The sequence below is a fragment of the Thunnus maccoyii genome, chromosome 8, assembly GCF_910596095.1.
Source record: "Thunnus maccoyii chromosome 8, fThuMac1.1, whole genome shotgun sequence".
Taxonomy (NCBI): domain Eukaryota; kingdom Metazoa; phylum Chordata; class Actinopteri; order Scombriformes; family Scombridae; genus Thunnus; species Thunnus maccoyii.
In genome coordinates, this window is record NC_056540.1 from 23,142,543 (window position 1) to 23,163,833 (window position 21,291).

The following is a 21,291-nucleotide window of genomic DNA, read 5'->3' on the forward strand; positions in this document are numbered from 1 at the left end:
GTTTTAGCCTGTGGATTAGAATGTGGTGGTACACAGTATGAAATGCTGCAATAAAACCAATAAAACCAAAAGTGAACAATCTCCGGCATCTGCAGCCATGAAAATATAGATTTTAAGGAGAGCCGTTTCAGTGGAGTACAGTTTATGGAAACCAGACTAAAATTTATCAAACACCCTGTGCAAATCCAGTATTTGAACAAATTGCTTTTCAAAAGAAAGGGAGTTTTCAAATGGGCCTGTAGTTGTCAGGGAGGGATCCAGGTTTCTTAAACAAAAGTTGAACAATAGCCTGCTTAAAGTAATTGCGGACATCTAATGGGCTCAAGGAGGATTTAATTTGTCCTAACAAGGCTGCAATATCATCTTTGGACACAAGACAGAAGGAGTCCAAGATGGATGGATTTGAGGAATCACTAGTGAGTGGACTGGACAAGGGTGAAATGTTTGCCCTAACATTTACAACCTTGTCTATGAAACATTTAAGAAAGTTATTGCAGTCACTGTTTGAGAAGATTGGCAGATTTGGGGTGCTGGGAGAGACAATATAGTTTACAGTGTCAAACAGGACTTTAGAGTTTCTCTTGCTAGAGTAAATTAGATTAGGGAAGTAAGAAGATCTCTCAGTCTTCACCAAATTGTTAAGGGTACCCATGAGTTCTCTGAGATGCAGTTTGTGTCTACAAGTGCTCAGTCTTTCTACATTTGCGCCTAAAAGTCCAGATAGTTTCATTTATCCATGGGGATGGATTTTTGGAGATCTTTCTAAGTTTCAGAGGAGCCAATTTATCCAACACCGAGGAGCAGTGAGTGTTAAATGATTGGACTAAAGTCTCCACATTTCCATCCTTTAAAACGATATTCCTGTCAAACACCATAGAAAAATTGACAACTGCAGCCTCATTTATGATACGAGTGCATCTCATATGGCAAGAAAGCTGAGACTCCGATGTAGAGCAAATGTCAAATAAAATACATTTATGGTCACTGACAGATAAGTCCTTAGAGCCAATAAATTCAATATCTATACTATGAGTAAAAACAAAGTCCAGAGTATGCCCACCCGTGGGTGTAGAGCCAGATACGCAACATTACATGTAATGTTATCAATATGAAGACTAAAATCACCAACTATTAGGACCTTGTCCAGCTTTATAATAGATGATAAAAAATATTTAAAATCTGATTTAAAAAGGAGCCGATTGGGCCTGGTCGTCGGCAAATTAAAATACAATAGATAGGATTTAGCCAACATCTGGACATTTGCAATTCAAAAGAACAATAAGGCTCGGTGCTTACCATCTGGCATGTAAACTTGTTTTTAAATACTACGGCAAGACCACCACCACCACGGCCCATCACACCTTGGTGTACTGATAAAAGAGCAATCTGCAGGACAAAGCTCGATCAAATGGGAATTATCCATATTCTGTTGCCATGTTTCAGTCAAGAACATAAAGTCCATACTTTCACTACAAAATAAGTCATTTAGGATAAATGACTTATTTCCAATAAACCATGTGTTGAGCAGAGCCATCTTGACTGGGGAAGGCAGAACAGCACTAGAGCAAGCAGAGCCACGAGGCAGCCGGTGGACACAGGACAGGAGAGACCCGTAACACTGACCGAGTGCAACACTATTATTAAAATATGCACTGTTATCTCCGTAGTGAAATAATACTGCATCTGCCATCCCTCTCCCCTCTCTGTGATGGTTGGCTTTTCACTCCACCTTTGTGTGAAGCTGTCCAGAACAATGATAAACGCATTTTATTTCTGATGTGGTCAGACAGCATGTTGTAAAAACGTAAAAACCAGTTCTGAGAGAGAAAAATGTAGTTAAAAACTATGAAAGTGTAAAAGTAGTGGTTTGGTCCCTCTGACTGATATTATTGTTATTATTATTATTATCATTATACATGGCATCATTAGATTATTAATACTGAAGCATCAGTGTGTAAGCAGCATGTCAGCCTACTGTCGTAGCTGCTGGAGGTGGAGCTAGTTTCAACTTCTTTATCAGTGCTGCCAAGTCTCACGCATTGCCTGTGAGACTCACACAATTGACACTTTTCACACACTCACACTGACAGGACACTGACAGTGCACAGACAGAGAGGACAGAGCAGCACAGCACTGCTCAGAGTAATCTCAGTCAGCATCTCCTCTGGCAGCAGCACAGCGTCTCTTCATCTCCTCTTGCACCTTGCGCACGCAGGCAGGAGAGTGAGTTACTATGGTTACGGGGACGCTCTGTATCTCTCTCACTCTGAAACTTTCTTGTGGTTTCCAATAATAAGTTTTTAGGTTGGTTGTGAGGCCATTTCATTCATCTAAATTGTTTGTACTTTTTGCAATTTTTAGACCTCAAAGATGGCCTTGTGAGTATTGAGAATAGCAAACCTCAGGTTTAACATCGTTTAATCAGGTTTGATAATCCAAATCATATTGTGATGTGTTGTAAGGCTGTTTCATTTATATAAATTGTTTTTCCTTGTTTTACCTTGCAGATGGCCTTGTAGCCTGAAACCTATCACTTTAGGCTACATAATTTTTTTATAAATATACTTTCAACTAAGAAATAGCCATTCTTTCTTCTGATAATCATTTCCTGTCCTGATCCACCCAATTATATACTGTTCTTGATGCATTCTTGGTTTTCATAGCACCCTCAATCTAATCTAGACTAGTACAAGTGGTTGTTTCTTTACTTAATCCAGTGTAGAAATGCAGGAAATATCTTTTTTTTTTTTTTTCTGGGGGAGGACCCCCAGAACCCCATGCCAAGTATGTATCTTCCCAAGTTTGCTCCCCCAGTTTAAAACATAACCAGGCACCCATGGTGAGGAGCATAGATCTTTCTTATCCTATGTTTGAAGAAAAATATGTGTAATATCTGGAGTGTGTATAAAAAAAGCTACCATACAAACACAAATTAGCAAAAAGAAAAAGTCTTATGAAAAAAGTGTTGGTGTATAAGGCCACAGAGAGGTCGAGTGGGTTAATTGACCATGAATAATGCCCATTTTATTATGAGCAAAAATAAGTACTACTAAAGTAACTCCCCCCTCTCCCCTGGACAAATTTCACTCTAAGCTAAAGTCAAAACTGGCAGCCCTGACTTTATACACAGTTAGACCATAAATCAGCATAAAACAGCTGTCAGCAGGTGTCCTGACTCGCAGGAAACAGAAAGGTTTTTTTTCCTTTTCCACTGCGGCACAACTAAACTGTGTCAGTAATAGTTTCCACTGCAGCATCTAAACTGTTTCAGTAATAGTTTTGACCAATGAGCCGTTGTTGGATGTTAACATTTTTCAAAATAAAGGACCAAAATATTATATTATTGTTATTTTCTACCTTACTTTTGTTTAGTCTGCTGTACTGACAACATACTGAACCGTGTACCTGAAATACCATCCATAGAGATATGGTTGTATGAATATTTTTCCAATATCTACTTCATATATTTTAGAAAATGGCACATCTATGCATAATTGCATATAAAATAATCAAATAGATGTTGAATGTAGGCTAATGAATTATTATGCAATGCATCATTAACATATAAAACAAAAGCCTAAATAACTGAAGTGAAATTGAAATTTTTACAAAGTTAACATGATATGATCATATCTTCAATATTTAATTCCACTAGTAGATAACTAGTAATATTAAATGATCACCCAGTTTGAGAATAAGTGTCTGACTTCATAAGGGATTTAAATTAAAAATTATTTACTTGTGATTTGATTCAAAAGTGATGAGATTTTCTTATTGGTTTAACTTTTTGAAGTCATGATCTGCTGAGTCTTTATTTAAATGTTAGGTCAAGTGGTGGTGTAAAAAATAACTGAACACTTGAATATGAAATGTCATAGCATCCCTGTTAGGTTTGCTGAACTGAAAACTCCGACTCACTGCGAATGACAAGCAGCCATCTGGCTATCCTTCTCCCCAGGCTTATTCACTAACTGCATACTGGAATGGTTTTAAAGGAGAAAGCCTCTTCTTTTGAAAGAAGGCTTTTGGCACTAAAGCCCTCCCTTGTGTCATACCTCAGGGGTTATAATTCATTCTGCTTCAGAGTCCATCATACGTAATCATTGCACTCCTGTGGAGGAAAAAAAGGACTTAAGCTCATTGTGCTTTCTGCCTGATTGAAGAGAAATGCAATGGAGGGTCCAGAGTGGGAGAAATGCTAAAGAGGAGGATTAGTACTTTGGTAAAGACAAACTCAAAACAACAATAGTGAATGTGCTGGTGGCATGCTGCAGGGTGGGCTAGTCAAGCTCACAGGAAGTGCAGGGCTGTATGACGATTTTGGAGTGGTGGCTACGGTTGAAATGGCAAGTCATGTGATCCCAGAAACACTTTTTTGCATATGCAACCATTAGAAAATAAAAAGCTGGAAAAGAATGATAATAATTTCCTTAGTTTCCCGCATATCTAAGTTACTTCTTAAATTATCACAAATTGACTCAGTACAATGGTAATTTGAATCAAGATCTTCTTTAAGATTGTCTCAATTCCTAACTTCACTTATTTGAAATGTGCTAAAGGTGATTTCTAACACAACATAATGAGAAGTAAAAGTCCCCGAAAAAGTATTTCTCTCTAACATTAAATATTCATGGCTAAATAAACAACACAGTTAAAGTTTTGAAAAAAAAACATCCTCAGTTATTATCTATTAAAGGTTTAAAACTTAAAAACAGCTTTGTCAAGGCTGCGTGAGTGTCTTTTGATCAGATTTGATTGATAGTCACCTGGTAACATAAGAAAACTTCAACTGTCAACTATCATCACAATTTCAGACAGATGTTGCTAATTCTGATTGGTGTATGGACGTACGTGACTTGATGTTTTTTTCAACTTCAGGAATGAGTCTCATCCACTTCAAAGCTGTGAAAAAAGCACAGAGAGAAACACAAATACTGAAATATGTGAAATACCCAAAACTGTTCAAACTGTGAGACTCCTTCACTCATAGCAGGAATCTGATTAAAGGGGACATAACATCCTTTTTGTGATCTTCTGTCACTGTTATAATGCTGGATGTCTGTGTGAAATGTAGTCAAAGTTCCAAGTCAAACATGAGGTGAACATATCTAAAAATGCTCCTTAAAAAAAGTCAGCCTGCCCTGAATGTTTCGTTTGCGAAGTTACATCTACTTCCCTAGCAAACTGATCAGATTGTTTGCACATGCCCACAAACGGTCGTCTCTTCTGTTCTGTTATCTTTTTTGCTAAAGTTGTGCAGTGGGTTGTTCACATTGTCCACTTGCTTGTTTGGATTGGATTCAGGCTCAAACATGTATGGATGTGTTAAACAGAAGCTGATTTGTTTAGCGTTGCTCATGTAACTTGTGTACTTTATGTGATGGATATGATAGTGGCAGTAAATGGAAGTCATTAGTGGCAAGTAATGGAAAAATGTTGAAAATAGGAAAAATGTCAGTATAAGAACATGTATTATACTTACCATTTTTGTGTTGAAAATGGCATAAATGCCATGTGGCTGATGTTACAGAAACTGATGCAACAGAAAACTGTGGACACAGCAATAGAGGGAGAATGAGAGAGAGAACAAAATGGTAAACTCAGCGGTAGTGTTACATGGATGGTTGGTAATATGAGAGACATGGACATTCTAGTATTTTGTGCTAGCTTAGCTTTATTCAATCTCTAAAGCTTCGTTTCAAAGTGGATATTTGACATCTTTTGGTGACATTTTTGCTTTATGCTGAATTGGAGACTATTGTGAATGAAGCCAGCATTTCAAACACCTTGGAGCAAACTTCAAAAGCTTTTAAACAGAAGAGATACACTGTACGATCCACAGTATAAATAGAGTTTGACTCTAATGTGTTGTGCTATGCTAAATTATTAGGACACCTGCTGTCCAGTAAAGCTTGTGTTAGCAGGGGTCTGGCAAAATAAAACTGTTGAGTGATCCAAAGCAAGCAACGATGAAGCATTATTCCAGGAGCAGTCTTTGCTCTAAGAGAGACTCCAATGAAATGGCAGTAGAAATACAGTGTAGATATTCACACATTACCTTCTACTTGACTAGCAACTCTATTTAAGTGAATATCTCAGAATTTCAGTCATATTAAAAGAGAGTAGATTTCTTTCCTTTAAGTAGATTGCTGAGAAGAAAAAATGATTTAATACATAAAGTCAAAGAACAAGAAACTTTCACAACAGATTGTAGTACTCACAGATAGGTTTTTACAACTCTATAAAGGTATAAGGGCAACAACTACTTTATCTTTTGTCGCGATGATCACTGGGTAAACAGTAGAAATACGCCATTCATTTGACAAAGTAATGGCCAATGCAGCAACTTTCCAGGTGGGGCTACCTTTTTTCTTGCAGGGCTCAAGTCTGCCTGAACGTGGCACCCCACACTTGTTGGGTCAGTCCATTATCAGGCTGATATCACATCACATAGTCTGAATTAGGCCTTACAAGTGCACACCTGCAAACCTCAGTGTGCACTGACCCCACCCTGTCAGTTTTGAGGTCCTTGGGTGCCAGTTTCATGTCATAACTCCTCTGCTCCTCTGAGCTCATTAAGCAAACCTCTTGAACACAAAAAAGCACATTGACATCAATGAAACGTCCTTTCCAACAGACTGCAAATGGCTTCACCCACTATTAAACCAACAGCTGAGCTTTTTAACAGTCATTATCATAACGGCATCTGTGTAGTGCTGACATGACATGCTGTAATAATGATACAGCACTTGTCCATATAGCCAAGGTCTCCTTGTAGCTCAGACTAATCGTTGCTATCATGGCCAGAGAGGTATGACCGTATTCTTTATTATAGGATAAAAACAGGAGAGAGGTCAGATGGGAAATTGTGTTTCATACCAAGGGCTTAGACTTTACAGGACCCCTGGGACACTAGTGCAGCGCTGGGCTCTGAGAGGGTTCAGCCTTTTGATTTTATTGCCCCTACCATGAACTGCACTTAGATTAATTAAACCAGGCTTTTTGGCCACATTCAAAGGGCAGACGTCTCACCACAGTCGCACAGTCGCACACACACACACACACACACACACACACACACACACACACACAGAATATGACATCCACTGATTTCTACATGACCTCATCTGCTGCCATATTATTTTTGAGCGTATATCCACAAGCATGTGTGCAAAATGCAGCTGAGGCTTGTGCCTTTGACAGTAGAAAACAGATTACATGGCAAACCAAAGATTTATTAGTGGAGTTTAATGGAATAGAGATGAGTGGATGGGGGATTTAAATAAATTAACCTTCAGTGGATTCCCGGAGGCCCGGGGGAGTGACAGAAGGGGGCTGAGAAGGAATTTTCTCCTTGTCACCGATGTAATGAATACTGATGACATGATTCTGGCCTGAATGCACTCTGTTCTTGTTTAACCTATAAGTAAACATGAGCCTGTGTGGATGGACAGGAGATAATGATGAAGGGCGAATAGAAGATAAATAAGATGAACTTTGATATTTTCATGATTGTATGTTAAAGGTTTAACTGAGAAAACACTAAACAGTCTCGTCTATACTTCTGTCGACATACATGCGTGCTTGCATGCTTCATTTGCTTCACAAACATGTGGCAATGTTGTGAATAGAGGACGTGGATTCATAGGGAATTCACAACAAACACTTGTCATAACAGGAACAGTATGTCCAGAGCATAAGAATGAACTAAGACATTTAAAAACCTGCATGCAGCAATGAAAATTTCAAACAGAAAATGACCTTATAAATGTAAAATGTCAACGGGGATGTGGTACCACTCCTATGAGTATCCAAAAAATATTTTTTATCTGGGTAATGCTGAAAGTTAAAATCATATGCTCTGAATAGGACACATAGTGATGTTTTGTGAAAGAAGCCTCATTTTTAAATGTCATTCTCTCAGCTGGGAATTTATTATGTTTTGCAAAGTCCTGACAGTAAAACTATGTTTCCTTTTTCTCAGCAGTCTAAAGTTTTTAACCTTCTTTAATGAGTTTATAAGAGATTTATTAGAATTCCCTTTTAGTTTTAGAGTAAGCCATTTGGCATTTATTTTCATCAGTTTTATTCAGTTTTTACATCTCTATTAAGATGTTAATTCTTTTTGCTTTCTTTTTTGGTCCAAAATGTGTTGATATTTTGGCCTTGCTTGCAGCATGGCTTGAGGGCAGTGTTGGTCAGGCCACCACTTTGGTCCAGACTGAAATATCTCAACAATAATTTGATGGATACAGATGAAATTTTCTGCAAACCTTCATGGTCCCCAGAGGATGAATTTTACCAATTTTTGTGATCACTTGCCTTTTTGTGTAGGGCCGCCATGAGGTCCACGTTTATGTTGATTTATGTGAAATGTCTCAACAACTATTGGATGAATTGCCATTGAATTTCGTACAAACATGTCCACCTCAGGATCAATTGTAATAACTTTGGCAATCCCCTGGCGTTTCATTTAGTGCCACCATCAGATAAAATTTTCAATTAGTCAAGTGCTTTGGTTTATCACATAATACCAAATGAAGAAGCATCTCAACCCCATCAAATTTATGCTGGTGCTGGTTGCCTTGGAACTGAAGGAGGATGACTGTTTGTTTCATCAACTTCTTAGTTGAGCATTGTGCTGAATCAAAGCCCAACGTTTCAGCTTACACCTTCCTTAGGGGCCAAACAGGAATAATGGGTTGAAAACCACTTTTAATATATTTTCAAACATCACAATAGACATCCTATTACATCATTCAGTAATCAAGCCATCATCTGTGTCACCCTTAGTGTTACCTGTGTTTACTTTACACATTGTAGTACCATCACAAATCAATTCAGCCAAAAGAACAAACAACAAAACAAATTCCAGTATAATTTCCAATTATAACAGTTCAACTTAGCCTGTAAGAAAAACACCTTAAATCTAGCTCTTCATTCATTCAGTGTGGTGATAGTGTGTTTAATTTATATCCAAAATGCTTCACATTTCAAAAGCAATAGATCCAGATTGCCACCTCGCTTATGCAAATGACAAAATACCTAAAAAACTAATGTCATGATGGGCTGATGGTGCATGTGGTAAACATTATACCTTCTTAGTATCATCATGTAAGCATTGTCATTGTGAGCATTTAGCTCAAAGCACAGCTGTGCCCAAGTACAGTCTCAAAGAGTCACTAACATGGCTATAGACTCTTATTCTGTATAGCGCAGAACAGCGAGGAGGCCCTATGACTAACACTGTCAATGAAAACAGCAGCCTTTTCAGCATTTCCTCAGTCTCCCTCCACTCTCCACTCATACTAAAACTGCACAGATGAGGCAGTTTTACACCAGCAATTTCATTCACATATCTTCTGCTGTCTGAATACATGGCCTGGTACCATAAAATTTGCAATTGGCCCCTTTGTACAAGAATGTTACCAAACAGTCTGCACAAAGGACAGTTTATAGAAAAGCAGACCGAGTGGTTTCACTGTTTCCTTTAAGCTTGTTTTCACAGAAAGGTGTCGATTTGATAAGTTGTCATTACTGGTATAGAAGACGACCGCCTCGCCTGTTTTTAATGTTGCATGCTAAAGTGCATGTGGCTGAGTGTGATACAGACACAACAAAGAGAGCTTGTAGGCGTGTGTTTGTGTTTATGTATGCCTGTGTGCTCTTGTGTTGCTCAGTGTGCTTGGTTTCACGCTTAAGTGTGTGTGCTTGTCACTGTGTACAAGAGCGACTGTGAGTGTATTGTCTCTCCCAGTGTCAGTGTGTGTGTGTACAACGTAGAGCTGACAGCTGGCACAGCTGAGATTCTCAGTTTTTCTGCATTCAGATCTCTGTGGAAACAGTCAAACTGAACAACAGCAGCTGGTACAGTTGCCAACAGATACCTGTCACCATGGGTTACAGTGTCACTATGGATATTCTACTCTGCATAGCCAATTCTTTCAGCTGTCATGGCAATGCAAACACTTCTCAGCATGGTACTATTTTTAGAAAACCTTAATACTTATTGGGAAAATATGTTGTTCTATGCATCAAAAATCCTTTAAATTGTGGCCTGTTGGTTTGGGACTGGAGATGTGGTTGCAGTAGTTCAGGTCTGGCTGGCTTTTGTTGCCTGTTATCCCCCAACTTAGTCTTCCCTCATTTCCTGTGACCCCTATACGGTCCTTTGTCTAATAAAGGAAAAAAGCTCCAACCAGTCAGTTTATTGAATATTAGTGTAAATATCTTTAATAAGTAATTGAAAATGGTTTACTTTGACAACTTGTGACAAAAAAATAGTTTGCCTGCAGATTTTTGGCCACTTTGGAGCAGCAAAAACAATCTGTAGACACTAAATTGACATAATATCACATTTTGTGAAGATACAGAGTGATTTAAACAATCATTTGGAGTCATGTCTCTGGCCAACAGATGAAGTCCACTATTCCCTCTCCGTTTGAGCAGCTAAATGCTTGACTATGTTCACCAGCTAATCGCTAATGTTGTCTGTCTGCCGCTGGCTGCTGTTCAGGTAGTGTACAGTGAGACTTTAGAGACGAAAAGAGCTGCATGCTACATCTTGATACAACTCTGTTGAGAGTCATGACAGTTGACCAAAATATGTTTACTATTTACTACTTTTTAGCTTTTCCATTATTCATTGTACTTGCTGTGGCTGAATAGCTGTAACTCAGTTCTCCTTGCTGTTTATGTGTGGTATGTCTACATTTACTGAATGCATGGGCCTTTCATATCTTCACTAGAGGCAGATGTTATGTGGGCAGACTGAGAAACTATTGATGAATGTTCTTTCACATGTCCTCATTGGTCCTGGCATGCAGTAAGTCACCCGCTGTGCTGAGATTGACAGCATGAAGGCTGTCCGTCTGGTTGCGTTTCTACATCTGGAGCCTAAATGTCTGATAGATTCATCAGAGGTGTTTTTTTTTTTTTTTTAGGCGTACTGGATGACATAAATTTATGAAGCAGTAAAGAAACCTTTTCTAAGAAGTCCACTTAAGCCAGGTCATTTCTGTGTTTTGAAAGGTTAAGAGCAAACCTCTAGGAATAAGTAATAGATAAAAACAAGGTGTTTGTTTACTTTTTGCCACTGTATAAATTGCCACCTTATTGTTTTTGCTGCTAAGAATACTCAGGCATGCTGTGAAAAGCCAGGTTAATATCCTTATGAGGATGTCTCTCGCACCCAGTGTGCTGAACCAGCTATTGCAAAGCCGGATCAGTGAGACACCTTGTTTATTCATCTGCCGGGGTCATCTGTCATTCAGCATAGTCTGCTAGTTTTATGACAAACTTTATTTTATAGCCAAGCATCTGCGACCTTCACTACTTCATGTGTTGTTGAACCGGACAGTCCAGGCTATAGATAGAGCAATGACTTGTTCCAGTGGTTGACTTACCTATTGGTTGCTCTTCAAGGTCTTATGACTGGGTTTCATAGGCAAACTTCCAGATATGGGAACATAGCTGCTGTTGGTAACAGGAGGCTAATTTTAGAGCTATCATCATGCACGACACAACCAGAAATGTGTCACTTGTGTGTGATCAATAGCAGCCAACCTGGAATGGATTATCAGCCTGTAGATTAATGTGAGTGGCCACATTGCACCCTGAACCCTCAGCTGTGACCGAGTGTGACTTATGGCCTTTATGACCGATATAATTTTTGTAAAAAGCACGACTGTCATTGGCTTTGTCACCCTCTGCCTGGATATCTTTGTTCAGTGGGAAGGAAGCAGCTAATTCAAGTGATGATAGAAAGGTCATAGATGGCTGAGTTTCATTTCAGCCTCTCTATGAAAAGGTTATGACCTCTCAGAGGAACGTATTGCAAATAGTAGCCTTCAGACAGTTTGATTAAAAATGACCTTAAAAGTATTAATTTATTGCTCTTTTTCTAATACAGGACAGAGATAAAAAGCATTATAGTATGTCCTTGTGGTTAGAGAGACTTATGTTCTTTTACAGAAAGAAAATATGCATGTCTGTGTCTAAAGACCATACAAATAAATCAATTATAACAACAATTTCAAAGTTGATAATTACTGAAGTGCTGAAAAAGTGTTTACCTTTAATGGCAACTCTATTATATCCATCAATTCAATTGTTAGCATGTTTGTTATGGCTTCTATTTAGGAGCAGTTTCCTTAATGGTGAGGTGTGAGGGTAGAACACAGACTGGGTAATAATAGGCAACAACATAGTGTCTGTATTTAATTTAAAAAAACAGAGGAAAACACTTTCTGTACTCTTGACTGTATGTCTAAGGCCAAGCGTTTACATTATTAACTGAAATATAAAGGCCAGATGTGAGCTATAACCTTTCAAATACAAATTACCCCTTTGAGAATAAAAGCAGCAGAGGAAAGCTTAGTTGATTTGGCTATTGAGAGGGTCTGCCCCATGCTGTGCATTATTCAAAATTTTCATTACAGGAATACTGTAAAATGAAGGTTTGAAGCTTTGAAACACATTTGTGTTGACACGTCTTTCCTCCCTGCTGATGTGTGCCTGTATGGCTAAACATATAATTAACTTTGAGCCTACATTACCCTGTATGAATGTATGTAGTGATTGAATTGGGTTTAAATGGATTGCTGGTGTATATTTATGAGGATTGGGGCTGCATAAAGGATGTTCTATTTCATATTTTCCAACACCAGTGCCGAGAAGTCTTAGTTCATGCATTAATTCAAATTCTTCCACTGTCCTTGATATTTTTCATTGTCATAAAAGTCAAATCCCCTGAACTGCATGGGAAAATAAGCACAGATGTCTGCAGGAAGTTGTGTTAAGAAAAAATCAAATTAATGATGTGTTCATATTTTATGTCTTTTAGTGGACCTTTATCTGCTTCAGATGGATGAGCACACAGTAATCTATGTGTGTTCTTTCACAGCTGCCTGACATATTGAGGCTATATTGCCTTTCACACTTCTAGATGCACACAAATTCATGTGCTAATACGTGTCTGTTTTCTGCTGATAAACATGTATATATGTTCATAACAAGATACAATGATCTATTAAAACGAATTTAAATGGTTTTGTAGAGACAAACTGTGCAGAAGTGAACGTGTAATGTGGAATTATAAATAATTTTAACATGGGGAAGGGAACAGAACCTGGTGTAACGCCATAAGAAAGTGCAACAAAAGTCCTCAGCTGAGGTCTCTGCAATTACATGGTCAGTGCTTTACACCCCTAGGCCACCAGATATATCATTATCATAATATTAACTTTTATTAATTATTTTAAATAATTACTGATCTGCTCATGTGTAAGCAGCATTTTGAAGTTGTATTTTATCAATATGGAGCCAATTTTAACTTCTTTTGGGCAGTTTATTCCAGAGCAACAATGTGAATATTTTCTGCTTTTTTAGTCTTCTATGATAGTAAACTAAATATCTTTAGGTTGTGAATGGTTGGTCAAGTCAAAACAAGACATTTTTTACCATTATAGTGGTAAAATATTGACCCACAGTGTTCTTTCAGTTTCTAACAGACCCGTCTTCACTGATATCTACAGTATAGGGAGGACGAGAGAGGAGGCTACCATACATTATACTCATTGCTATCAAGCTCTGAACGTTTATTTATTTTTTTTACACAGTCAGATATTTTGTAAAATTCCTGCATGTTTCAGGACTGACAAATAAATTAAAGGCACAGTGTATGTGTTAGAGTACATCACATGCTTAAAATGATTCTATAAATTGTGTGTTGTTGTTCGTATTCTGGCATCGACTCATCTTACTGATAAAAGGTTGTATCATATTCAGCAGACATTACCCCATGTTATCAATCGATCTGTCCATTAGCTAATGTATATCCATTACTTTTTAAGTACAAGATATTTTTAATCATCGGTGGCTCAAGTGTTTTTCCTCAGTGGTCATCTCTCTCCATAAATTTAGTGTGTCTGCTTCCTGTTAATGCGCGTCTGCTTCTGCTTGCATGATGAAAAGTAGTGCTCATAGAGCTAGGGCAGTTTTGCCAAAAAGAATGAAGGCAGGTTTGCAGCATCCAGATGTGCAAAGTTCATATGCATAAAGCATTGACGTAAGTTCTTGCTGATTATTTTTATAGCCATCAGCACTGGCTCCAGGAGTAGGGGGGCCAACAGGCCATTGTCCCCCCCACTTTACCCTCCTCCCACATTTTTAAGTCGCAAATTACTGTATCCCCTCAAATGCCATTATATTGCAACACTCATGGTAAAAAGACACAGGAGGTTTTTTTGAAACACAGAAAAGCTGTTGCATCTCATTTGGGTTCATGTTAACAGCAGTGGTGAACACAACAGCTGTGAGCTCAGTGCCAAAGCTTTTGATCCGTCCTGTAGGTCCTGTGGGTCCTGTGGGCTGCCACCGCTTCAGTTCAGGCTTGAACCAAGCCCTGCATATTTCTGCTCCTCAAAACTGGTATTTTAATATAACAGAGTGGAACTTAACGTGGAGCAACGGGGGAGGGGAGAAATACGGTGCTGCACATAACAAGATGCATACAGGCCATAGATGTGTTACCAGCAGTAAAGTTACAGTTTACAGTGAGTGGAGTGGTTTCCAGTGTTTCAGGCTTTTCTCCACATTTCAGCACAGCAATTGGTCCATAATTAAAACTGCAGAGAGCACAAAAGCCTCAAATTGTGTGGCTTTAATTAGCAGAGGTGCACACACACAGAACTCTCCACAATCACAAACCAATTTCCAAGTATTTTGCTTCTTTTACTTCTCTAGTATTTCACATCTACAACATAATCTACTGAAATGTCAAATGTCAAAATACAGCTATTTATGTAACATGTATGAAACATGTTAATGTCTGAATCTTACAATAATGTCGTTCAGGTGTCACTGAATGTATCCGGGATTTCGCAGAAACATCAGTACTGATGTTCTGTCTGTTGTCCACAGTAATCTGTGTGTCAGATTCTTTCCTTTGAGTTTATTAAATACCTGTAGCATCACACAGCAGTTGAAACAGTAAGTGTCTTTAAATTGAGTGATGTGCGCATTTATGCACGCGGCACAGCAGCAGTAACTTCATTAACACTGGATCGGTCAGGATCTGACGGTAATTAATGTTCTGTGTTCTACCCATCTACATCATTGACTGTAGAGGTCAGCTGTTACACACAGATTTCAGCTTTATATGATGGAATTGTTTGTAATAAAGCAGCCCTTATGGATGAATCCTGAGCTCTATCAGCGCTGTCAGGACATTTTTATTTCAAGTAGCCTCACTAAAAGTCCAAGATAAGCCTAAAACCCCATACCCACTTGGTTAGCCTCCAGTGTCTGACTGAATATTTCGCCCTTGCTGAAAACAGTCCAGTGTAAAACAATACAAGGAGCTGTGTTGGTGTGGGCATGTTGTTTAAAGTGCCAGTGAGACCGTGAAATACAATCCAGCAAGTCCGGTTGGAGTAACAGATTATTAGGTTTAAAGGCTGAAAAACACTGCACAACGGTTCGTAATACTCACAACTCTGGAAAGTAACACTGCAACCCTGTTTACTAGTGTGCAAAATGTGGAATGTGTCTCTGTCTGCAGACCCCCGAAAAGTATAAATGGAACCGCATGTGTGTCCACGTGTGTGTCCACAGCACCCCTGATCATCAGGCATCCTGGTATCGTGTCGGCCTAAGGTGCATTCTGTGCCGTCCCTAGTTTTCAAGCCTAGCCAAAGCAACCCTTGACTTATGTCATGTCCCTCCAAACCCATATTTGTTGTCACTCTAGGTGTGTGATAAAGGTAAATGCCAAAAATGTTGGTAATTGTCTTAAACTTCATTTTTTATATGAACTGAGATATACTTCAACTTTAGAATCACTACAGAGTGTGTATACAAATCTGTTTTCATCCAATGGCATTCATTGATTTTTGGCCACTTGGGGGCAGCGCAATGAGCTTTGAACATAACATTGACGTATTATCTCCTATGTCAGCAAACAGTGGCTCATATACACATCAAGCAGACCTGGAGCAACATTAACATTCATTTGCCATCCTGTTTGTTTGCACCTGACAAATGTAAGTCCAATACTCACTGTCCTTTTAGCTTTGTTTTGTTCATTAATAACTCCTGAGAGAAGAATCTACTCTTTAACCGCTAAATACTCCATTATGTTCACCAGTGAATTTGTCTGTCTGCCGTTTGGTGATGAATAAGTAGTGTACAGTGAGTTTTTAGAGCTTAGAAAAACTCTGCTGATGAGTGTAGAGAAAGTGTACCCAAACAGTGAAGTTGCAATGCCCTAAAACCAAAACAATTAATTCTGTAGAGTAGTAATTCTCTGTTGGTTTGGCACTGCGAGCAACCTCTTTCACATTACACATAGTGATTTGACCAATGGTTAACATATATTGATCAGAGCAGCTTTAAGTGAATTTTTGACATGCAAAAAAATAAGATGCGAATTTCCATTATTGCAGCTGGAGACCATCTGAATGCTATGTCAGAGAGCACATTCAATAAAATGGACTGGATCTCTACACAGCTGCATTAATTATTCAGCAAATGTGTTATTTTACAATTTTCAACACAAAATCTTTTCTGCCTCAAGGAGCTCAAATTTGTTTATGGGATAGTGAGGAATTTCAGTCAGGTCTAATCAGCAGTCTAATTTCATGCATCATACTATATGTGGAATAAAAAAGACAAAAAATAAAAGATGGAAACCCAGCTACTATAAATTTGTAATTGCTGATAATACTACTGCACAAATGTCTCTGTTAGGTCTGGCCGTATACCACCATAACCTCATCTTGCTCTCTTTTAGAGTGTTTGTGATTCCCTTGGAGAATATGTCTGCCCACCTCCAGTCCTAGGGCCGCTGCCATGCAGTGTAGGCAGTTCAGGTTAAGGCTTTTGGAGGAAAAAAATACACACATCCATCTGCCTGGACACAGATGGAGAGAAGAGACACAGATTGTAGCTCGGCGAAAACACGTCCACACAGTACTCCAGAAAGTGCACAAACATGCTAGAGAACAGCTAGTGGGGTAAATAAAAAAACAACAACTTTCCAGAGGTTGTTTAGAGTGGCAAGGGGATGCTGTTTGATGTCAGACACTTCAGGGTGGGAGACACATTGCTACATGTTGTTTCTGAGTCCCAGATTTTCTAGGAGCACCTCTGTGTACAAGCCTGCCCTTTCTTTGTCTTCTTTTCTCTCTTTCACAAACTCTGATCCTTTGGCCCCTCATGTTTCCTTCCTTCATGCTCCAATGTCTTGGATAAAAAGTTGACAAAGATCAGCTTGTAGACTGACAGCAGTGATATCAAATCAGCAACAGAGGATGAACTGACACTTTGCTACATCTGTCATGCAGCACCAGAGACGGTGCAAGAGAAATCCCAGACAGATGGATGTTGATGGGCTGCAGACATCTCAGGAAAGAAAGACTGATGCACTCAGTGAAAAGGTGTGCGTAGGTGTGTTTGATGTAACCCCAGACAGCAGAGAGGTGAAGGACTTTCTGGGAGAAATACTGTTGCAGGCTCAAGCATGCGTGTATACTTGAATTGGTATTCATATGTTCTGTCAGGGAGGAAGGTTTTGATAACAATTCTGTTTCACAAAAAGGGAAGCAACACAGTCAATTTGAAGAGCTGTGTTTACAGGGGGAACTGAAGGTAAACATGTTTTTGGTGTCACAGGCTCTAGATTATAGCATCACTGATCTCTGTTTATGGTTAGAGCAGAAATACCAGCAAAATTAAAGTATTTCATTGTTGTTTGATTTGTTCATTTCCTAATTATTGGTATGTTTATTCCCTAAATGTGAAGTTAAGTGGCGCAGCTGCGATGGTGTTTATGCATATCAGGTGGCATGCTGCAATTTTGCTAATCATTTGGCATGAAATTGTGCCTGTGTTTCTGCCTTCTGAGACCCCCTTTTATCTCAAATGCACAAAGTCACTTTTGTTTGTCTTTTAGAAGTTGGAGGAGGCTTATGTGTAGACATCTCCAAAATCTCACAAATACATTTTTTTTAGTTTTTAACTGTCACTTTGACATACATTTTTGATTAGAACACATTTTACATGCAAAACTAAAGGATACAATACGATTAAGGCTTCTTCTTCTAAGCAATAATTTAATACTTTAATGTATGTAAATGTTGCAAAATATGACTGAGTGCAACCTTTTTAATCACGTTAGTATGCAAAAGCTTCAGGTAGTAATGGAAATACATTTTAATGTAGTTACTTTGCTATAAATTCATGCATAAATGCAATGGCATCATTCTCTTCTTAGATGATTTTGTATATTTGCACATCAGCTCTGTCCTTACACATGAAACACCCGGTGACAGGGATTTAAATGTCTTTAAAAAATAATCTTAAAGAGGGACATAATCTGCACTTGGAAGCGAACTATGAGTGTTGTATTTTCATATTTGAGGTGTTTTAGGTTTGCGCTTTGGGACTCCTTCCTAGACAACAACCATTTTCTCTAAGGAGAGGCTGAACTGGACTCTACCCATTAAAAAACTGTCTGTTACTTTTAACGGGAACAAGAGGAGCTGATTGGCCCGTATTGAACCTTGCTCACACTTCACCTGGAATACTCCAGATTAATCTGCCCTGTGACAGATTCGGTTTGCCTTTGGTCGCCAATGTGAAAAAATGCATTGGCCCATATGTGGAAATTGCACATGCACCCAGTTTAATGAGAATAGAGTGAGTGTTACACACCTCATAACACTTCTTAGGGATTTTCATTTTGCCTTAGGTGTAAGGAAAGGCTGTCTTATTAAAACCATTAACCCTCTTTTTAAAGCTATTTAGCTCATTTAGAAAGTCTGGTGACAGATACAATGGATAGATGGAGGGATAGATAGATAACTACCTACATAAAAAAGATGCTACATACACATTGCAGAGAAGCCCACAAAAGACAAAACACAAGACAGATCGGCGAAAGACCAGACAGAGAAAGGCTCCATCAGTTCTTGTCTAATAGTGAATAGGGAAGAGACTCAGCTGAATGAAGGCAGCTATTAAAATCCCTTGTAAACACATTATAGGCCTGGTCTTGTCCAATATATAGAACCGAGACATAACAGTGATATAGAGGCTGGGCTGCATCCATAAATGCATGAAGCCAATCTCCTGTCAGCATCTGCTGGCAACTTTCTGTGCATCCTGATGTGATGTAGTTACACAGAAGAAAAGAGGAGAGAGAGAACTGACGAAAGCACAAGTAAACATTTCGTCCACACACATCAAAAGATGCCTTTTGGCCACTTGTCAGAAGACAAAAAAGCATGCTTCGTTAACATTGCACACATTTTCATCTGAGACACTTTTGATTAAAGAAAGCTTACAGAAAGAGAAGTGAAAATTAGGGATAAAAAGCTGCTGATCCTTCTAAGTATGTGAATAAAAACAACTAACGGATCAACTAAACAATAAACACTTCAAATGGTATTTTTAAAATAGGGTTATCACCTGGATTTTCATGATATCAATTTAAAAAATAACATATATATAGATTTTAGTATCAAAAGAAAGCTGAGGGATCACATCTGAATGAATCATTTAAAATAATAATTTTAACTCTTCATCATAATGCGTCCATCACATCAATCATTCATTTTTGAAATGAGAATGCAAAGACACACATATATCTAGTAATTGTCAAAATAATACCACCATTGTCACACACATGCAGCTTTGTGTGAAAGAAAAAAAAAAAACAAAACCACAAATTCCAAACGAGCATGTTTTGAGGTAAACAGGGCAATGTTGTCTGAGTTTGATACCTGAAATTGCTTCTCATCCCCCCCTGTGATCAATCAATAAAGCTGACAGGGCCTGAGAGCAGGATTCATTCGTCATTATCCAGGCCTATTGTGTTCGGTCGAAAAACAGACACTTGCAGAAACAGGGGTAAATTAAGCATTATTGTATTTTACATTAGAATGGGCCTGTTGTCTCCCAGACCCTCATCAAAGATTTACTTTTATAAGTTTCAGTACAGCAAAGAAGGACTCGCACACATAGAACAAAAAATAATGGATTTTAAATATTTCAATTATTTACATTGCAGGGCTGAGGAAAGTCCAACATGGACTGAAGTGTTTGCACTTTTGCACATTTTTCACTGTACAGTCAGAAAGTCACACCAGCTTCTCAGGATAGACGTATTTTATTTTTGGACATTGCTGGGAGGGAAATGTTAACTTTGTCCAATGACTTTTGATCAGATATCTTATGAATCCAGATGTTATCTGTCCATCTGTTTTATATGCTGTAAAATTTTTCATTTTAAAATACAATGTGGTGAAAGTTTGTTACATTTCCTACTTATTTGTGTGGACTAGACATTTAGCATAACATGAAAGAAATGTGATTTAGTATTTGTTAAGTATTACTGTATGGGCAAAGTGGGCATGTACACATAACCCTGGAGTTAAGGGGGATCCATGTCCTTAAAGATTTTTTTAATGTAGAGATATGTTTAAAATGTCAGGTGTCAACCCCAAAGTCAACAGCTTATCTCTGCTGGACCTTGTCACCGCATCTGCTGCAATATTTGTTTTATCATTTCAAGCAGTGTGATCATGACTGTTTACACTCATTGGCATCACAGTGAAAAAAGTTTGAGGGCTTTGATTTTGTTCACTGACATATAATTTCTTTATTGATTGAAGAACATTTATTACTGGTATCACACTTTCACTTGGTGATGTCCTAAGTAGGGCTTAGTTGGTTGTTGCAGCTATGAGTGCATGTGGGTTACTCAACCCTGTGCTATCATGTGCCCAAGTGGTGTGACAAGTTGACCACTCTGTTAAGTTCAGTCTAATTGCAAAATAACATTGCCTGTTTCAAGAAAATGAACAACCAATGTGTCAGAAGGTCAGATTTTGACGGGCAGTAATAGACATTAAACCTACAGTTTAATGGTTATTTGTGCTATGGAAAAACAACTTAAGTTGCACCTGTAAGATACAAAATCTGGTTTTGAACCACAGCTAGATGTACATAGCTGTGCCATCTCATCTTACATGATTTTTGTTTTTATTTGTTAGGGCTCAAAGCTCTGCCGTTTGACCCAGCAAGCAACAACAACCCTCTCCAGTTCAGCAGCTCCAACGCGCCACTGGTGACTAAGTGTCCCTCTCTGGAAAACGCTGCTGAAAATGGCAAGAAGAGGAAAAGAACCAGCCTCCCTCCAGGTACTGACATTTCTACTTCACTACTGTCATGGCACTCAGGACTAAAGGAACCTTGTCTCTCTAGTTTTTCAACAATGCTATTTTTTGT

At 38.5% G+C, this 21,291-nt stretch overlaps 1 protein-coding gene across 3 annotated transcripts in view; it reads left to right on the forward strand.

The window, feature by feature from the left end:
* Window positions 1-21,291, forward strand: part of LOC121901499 (ecto-NOX disulfide-thiol exchanger 2-like) — a 195,316-nt gene that overhangs the window by 35,050 nt on the left and 138,975 nt on the right. For all 3 annotated transcript variants that reach the window (XM_042418301.1, XM_042418303.1, XM_042418302.1), the window contains exon 2: window positions 21,057-21,203. In XM_042418301.1, the coding sequence (XP_042274235.1) occupies window positions 21,057-21,203 (147 nt within the window). The remainder of the gene's footprint in view (window positions 1-21,056; window positions 21,204-21,291) is intronic.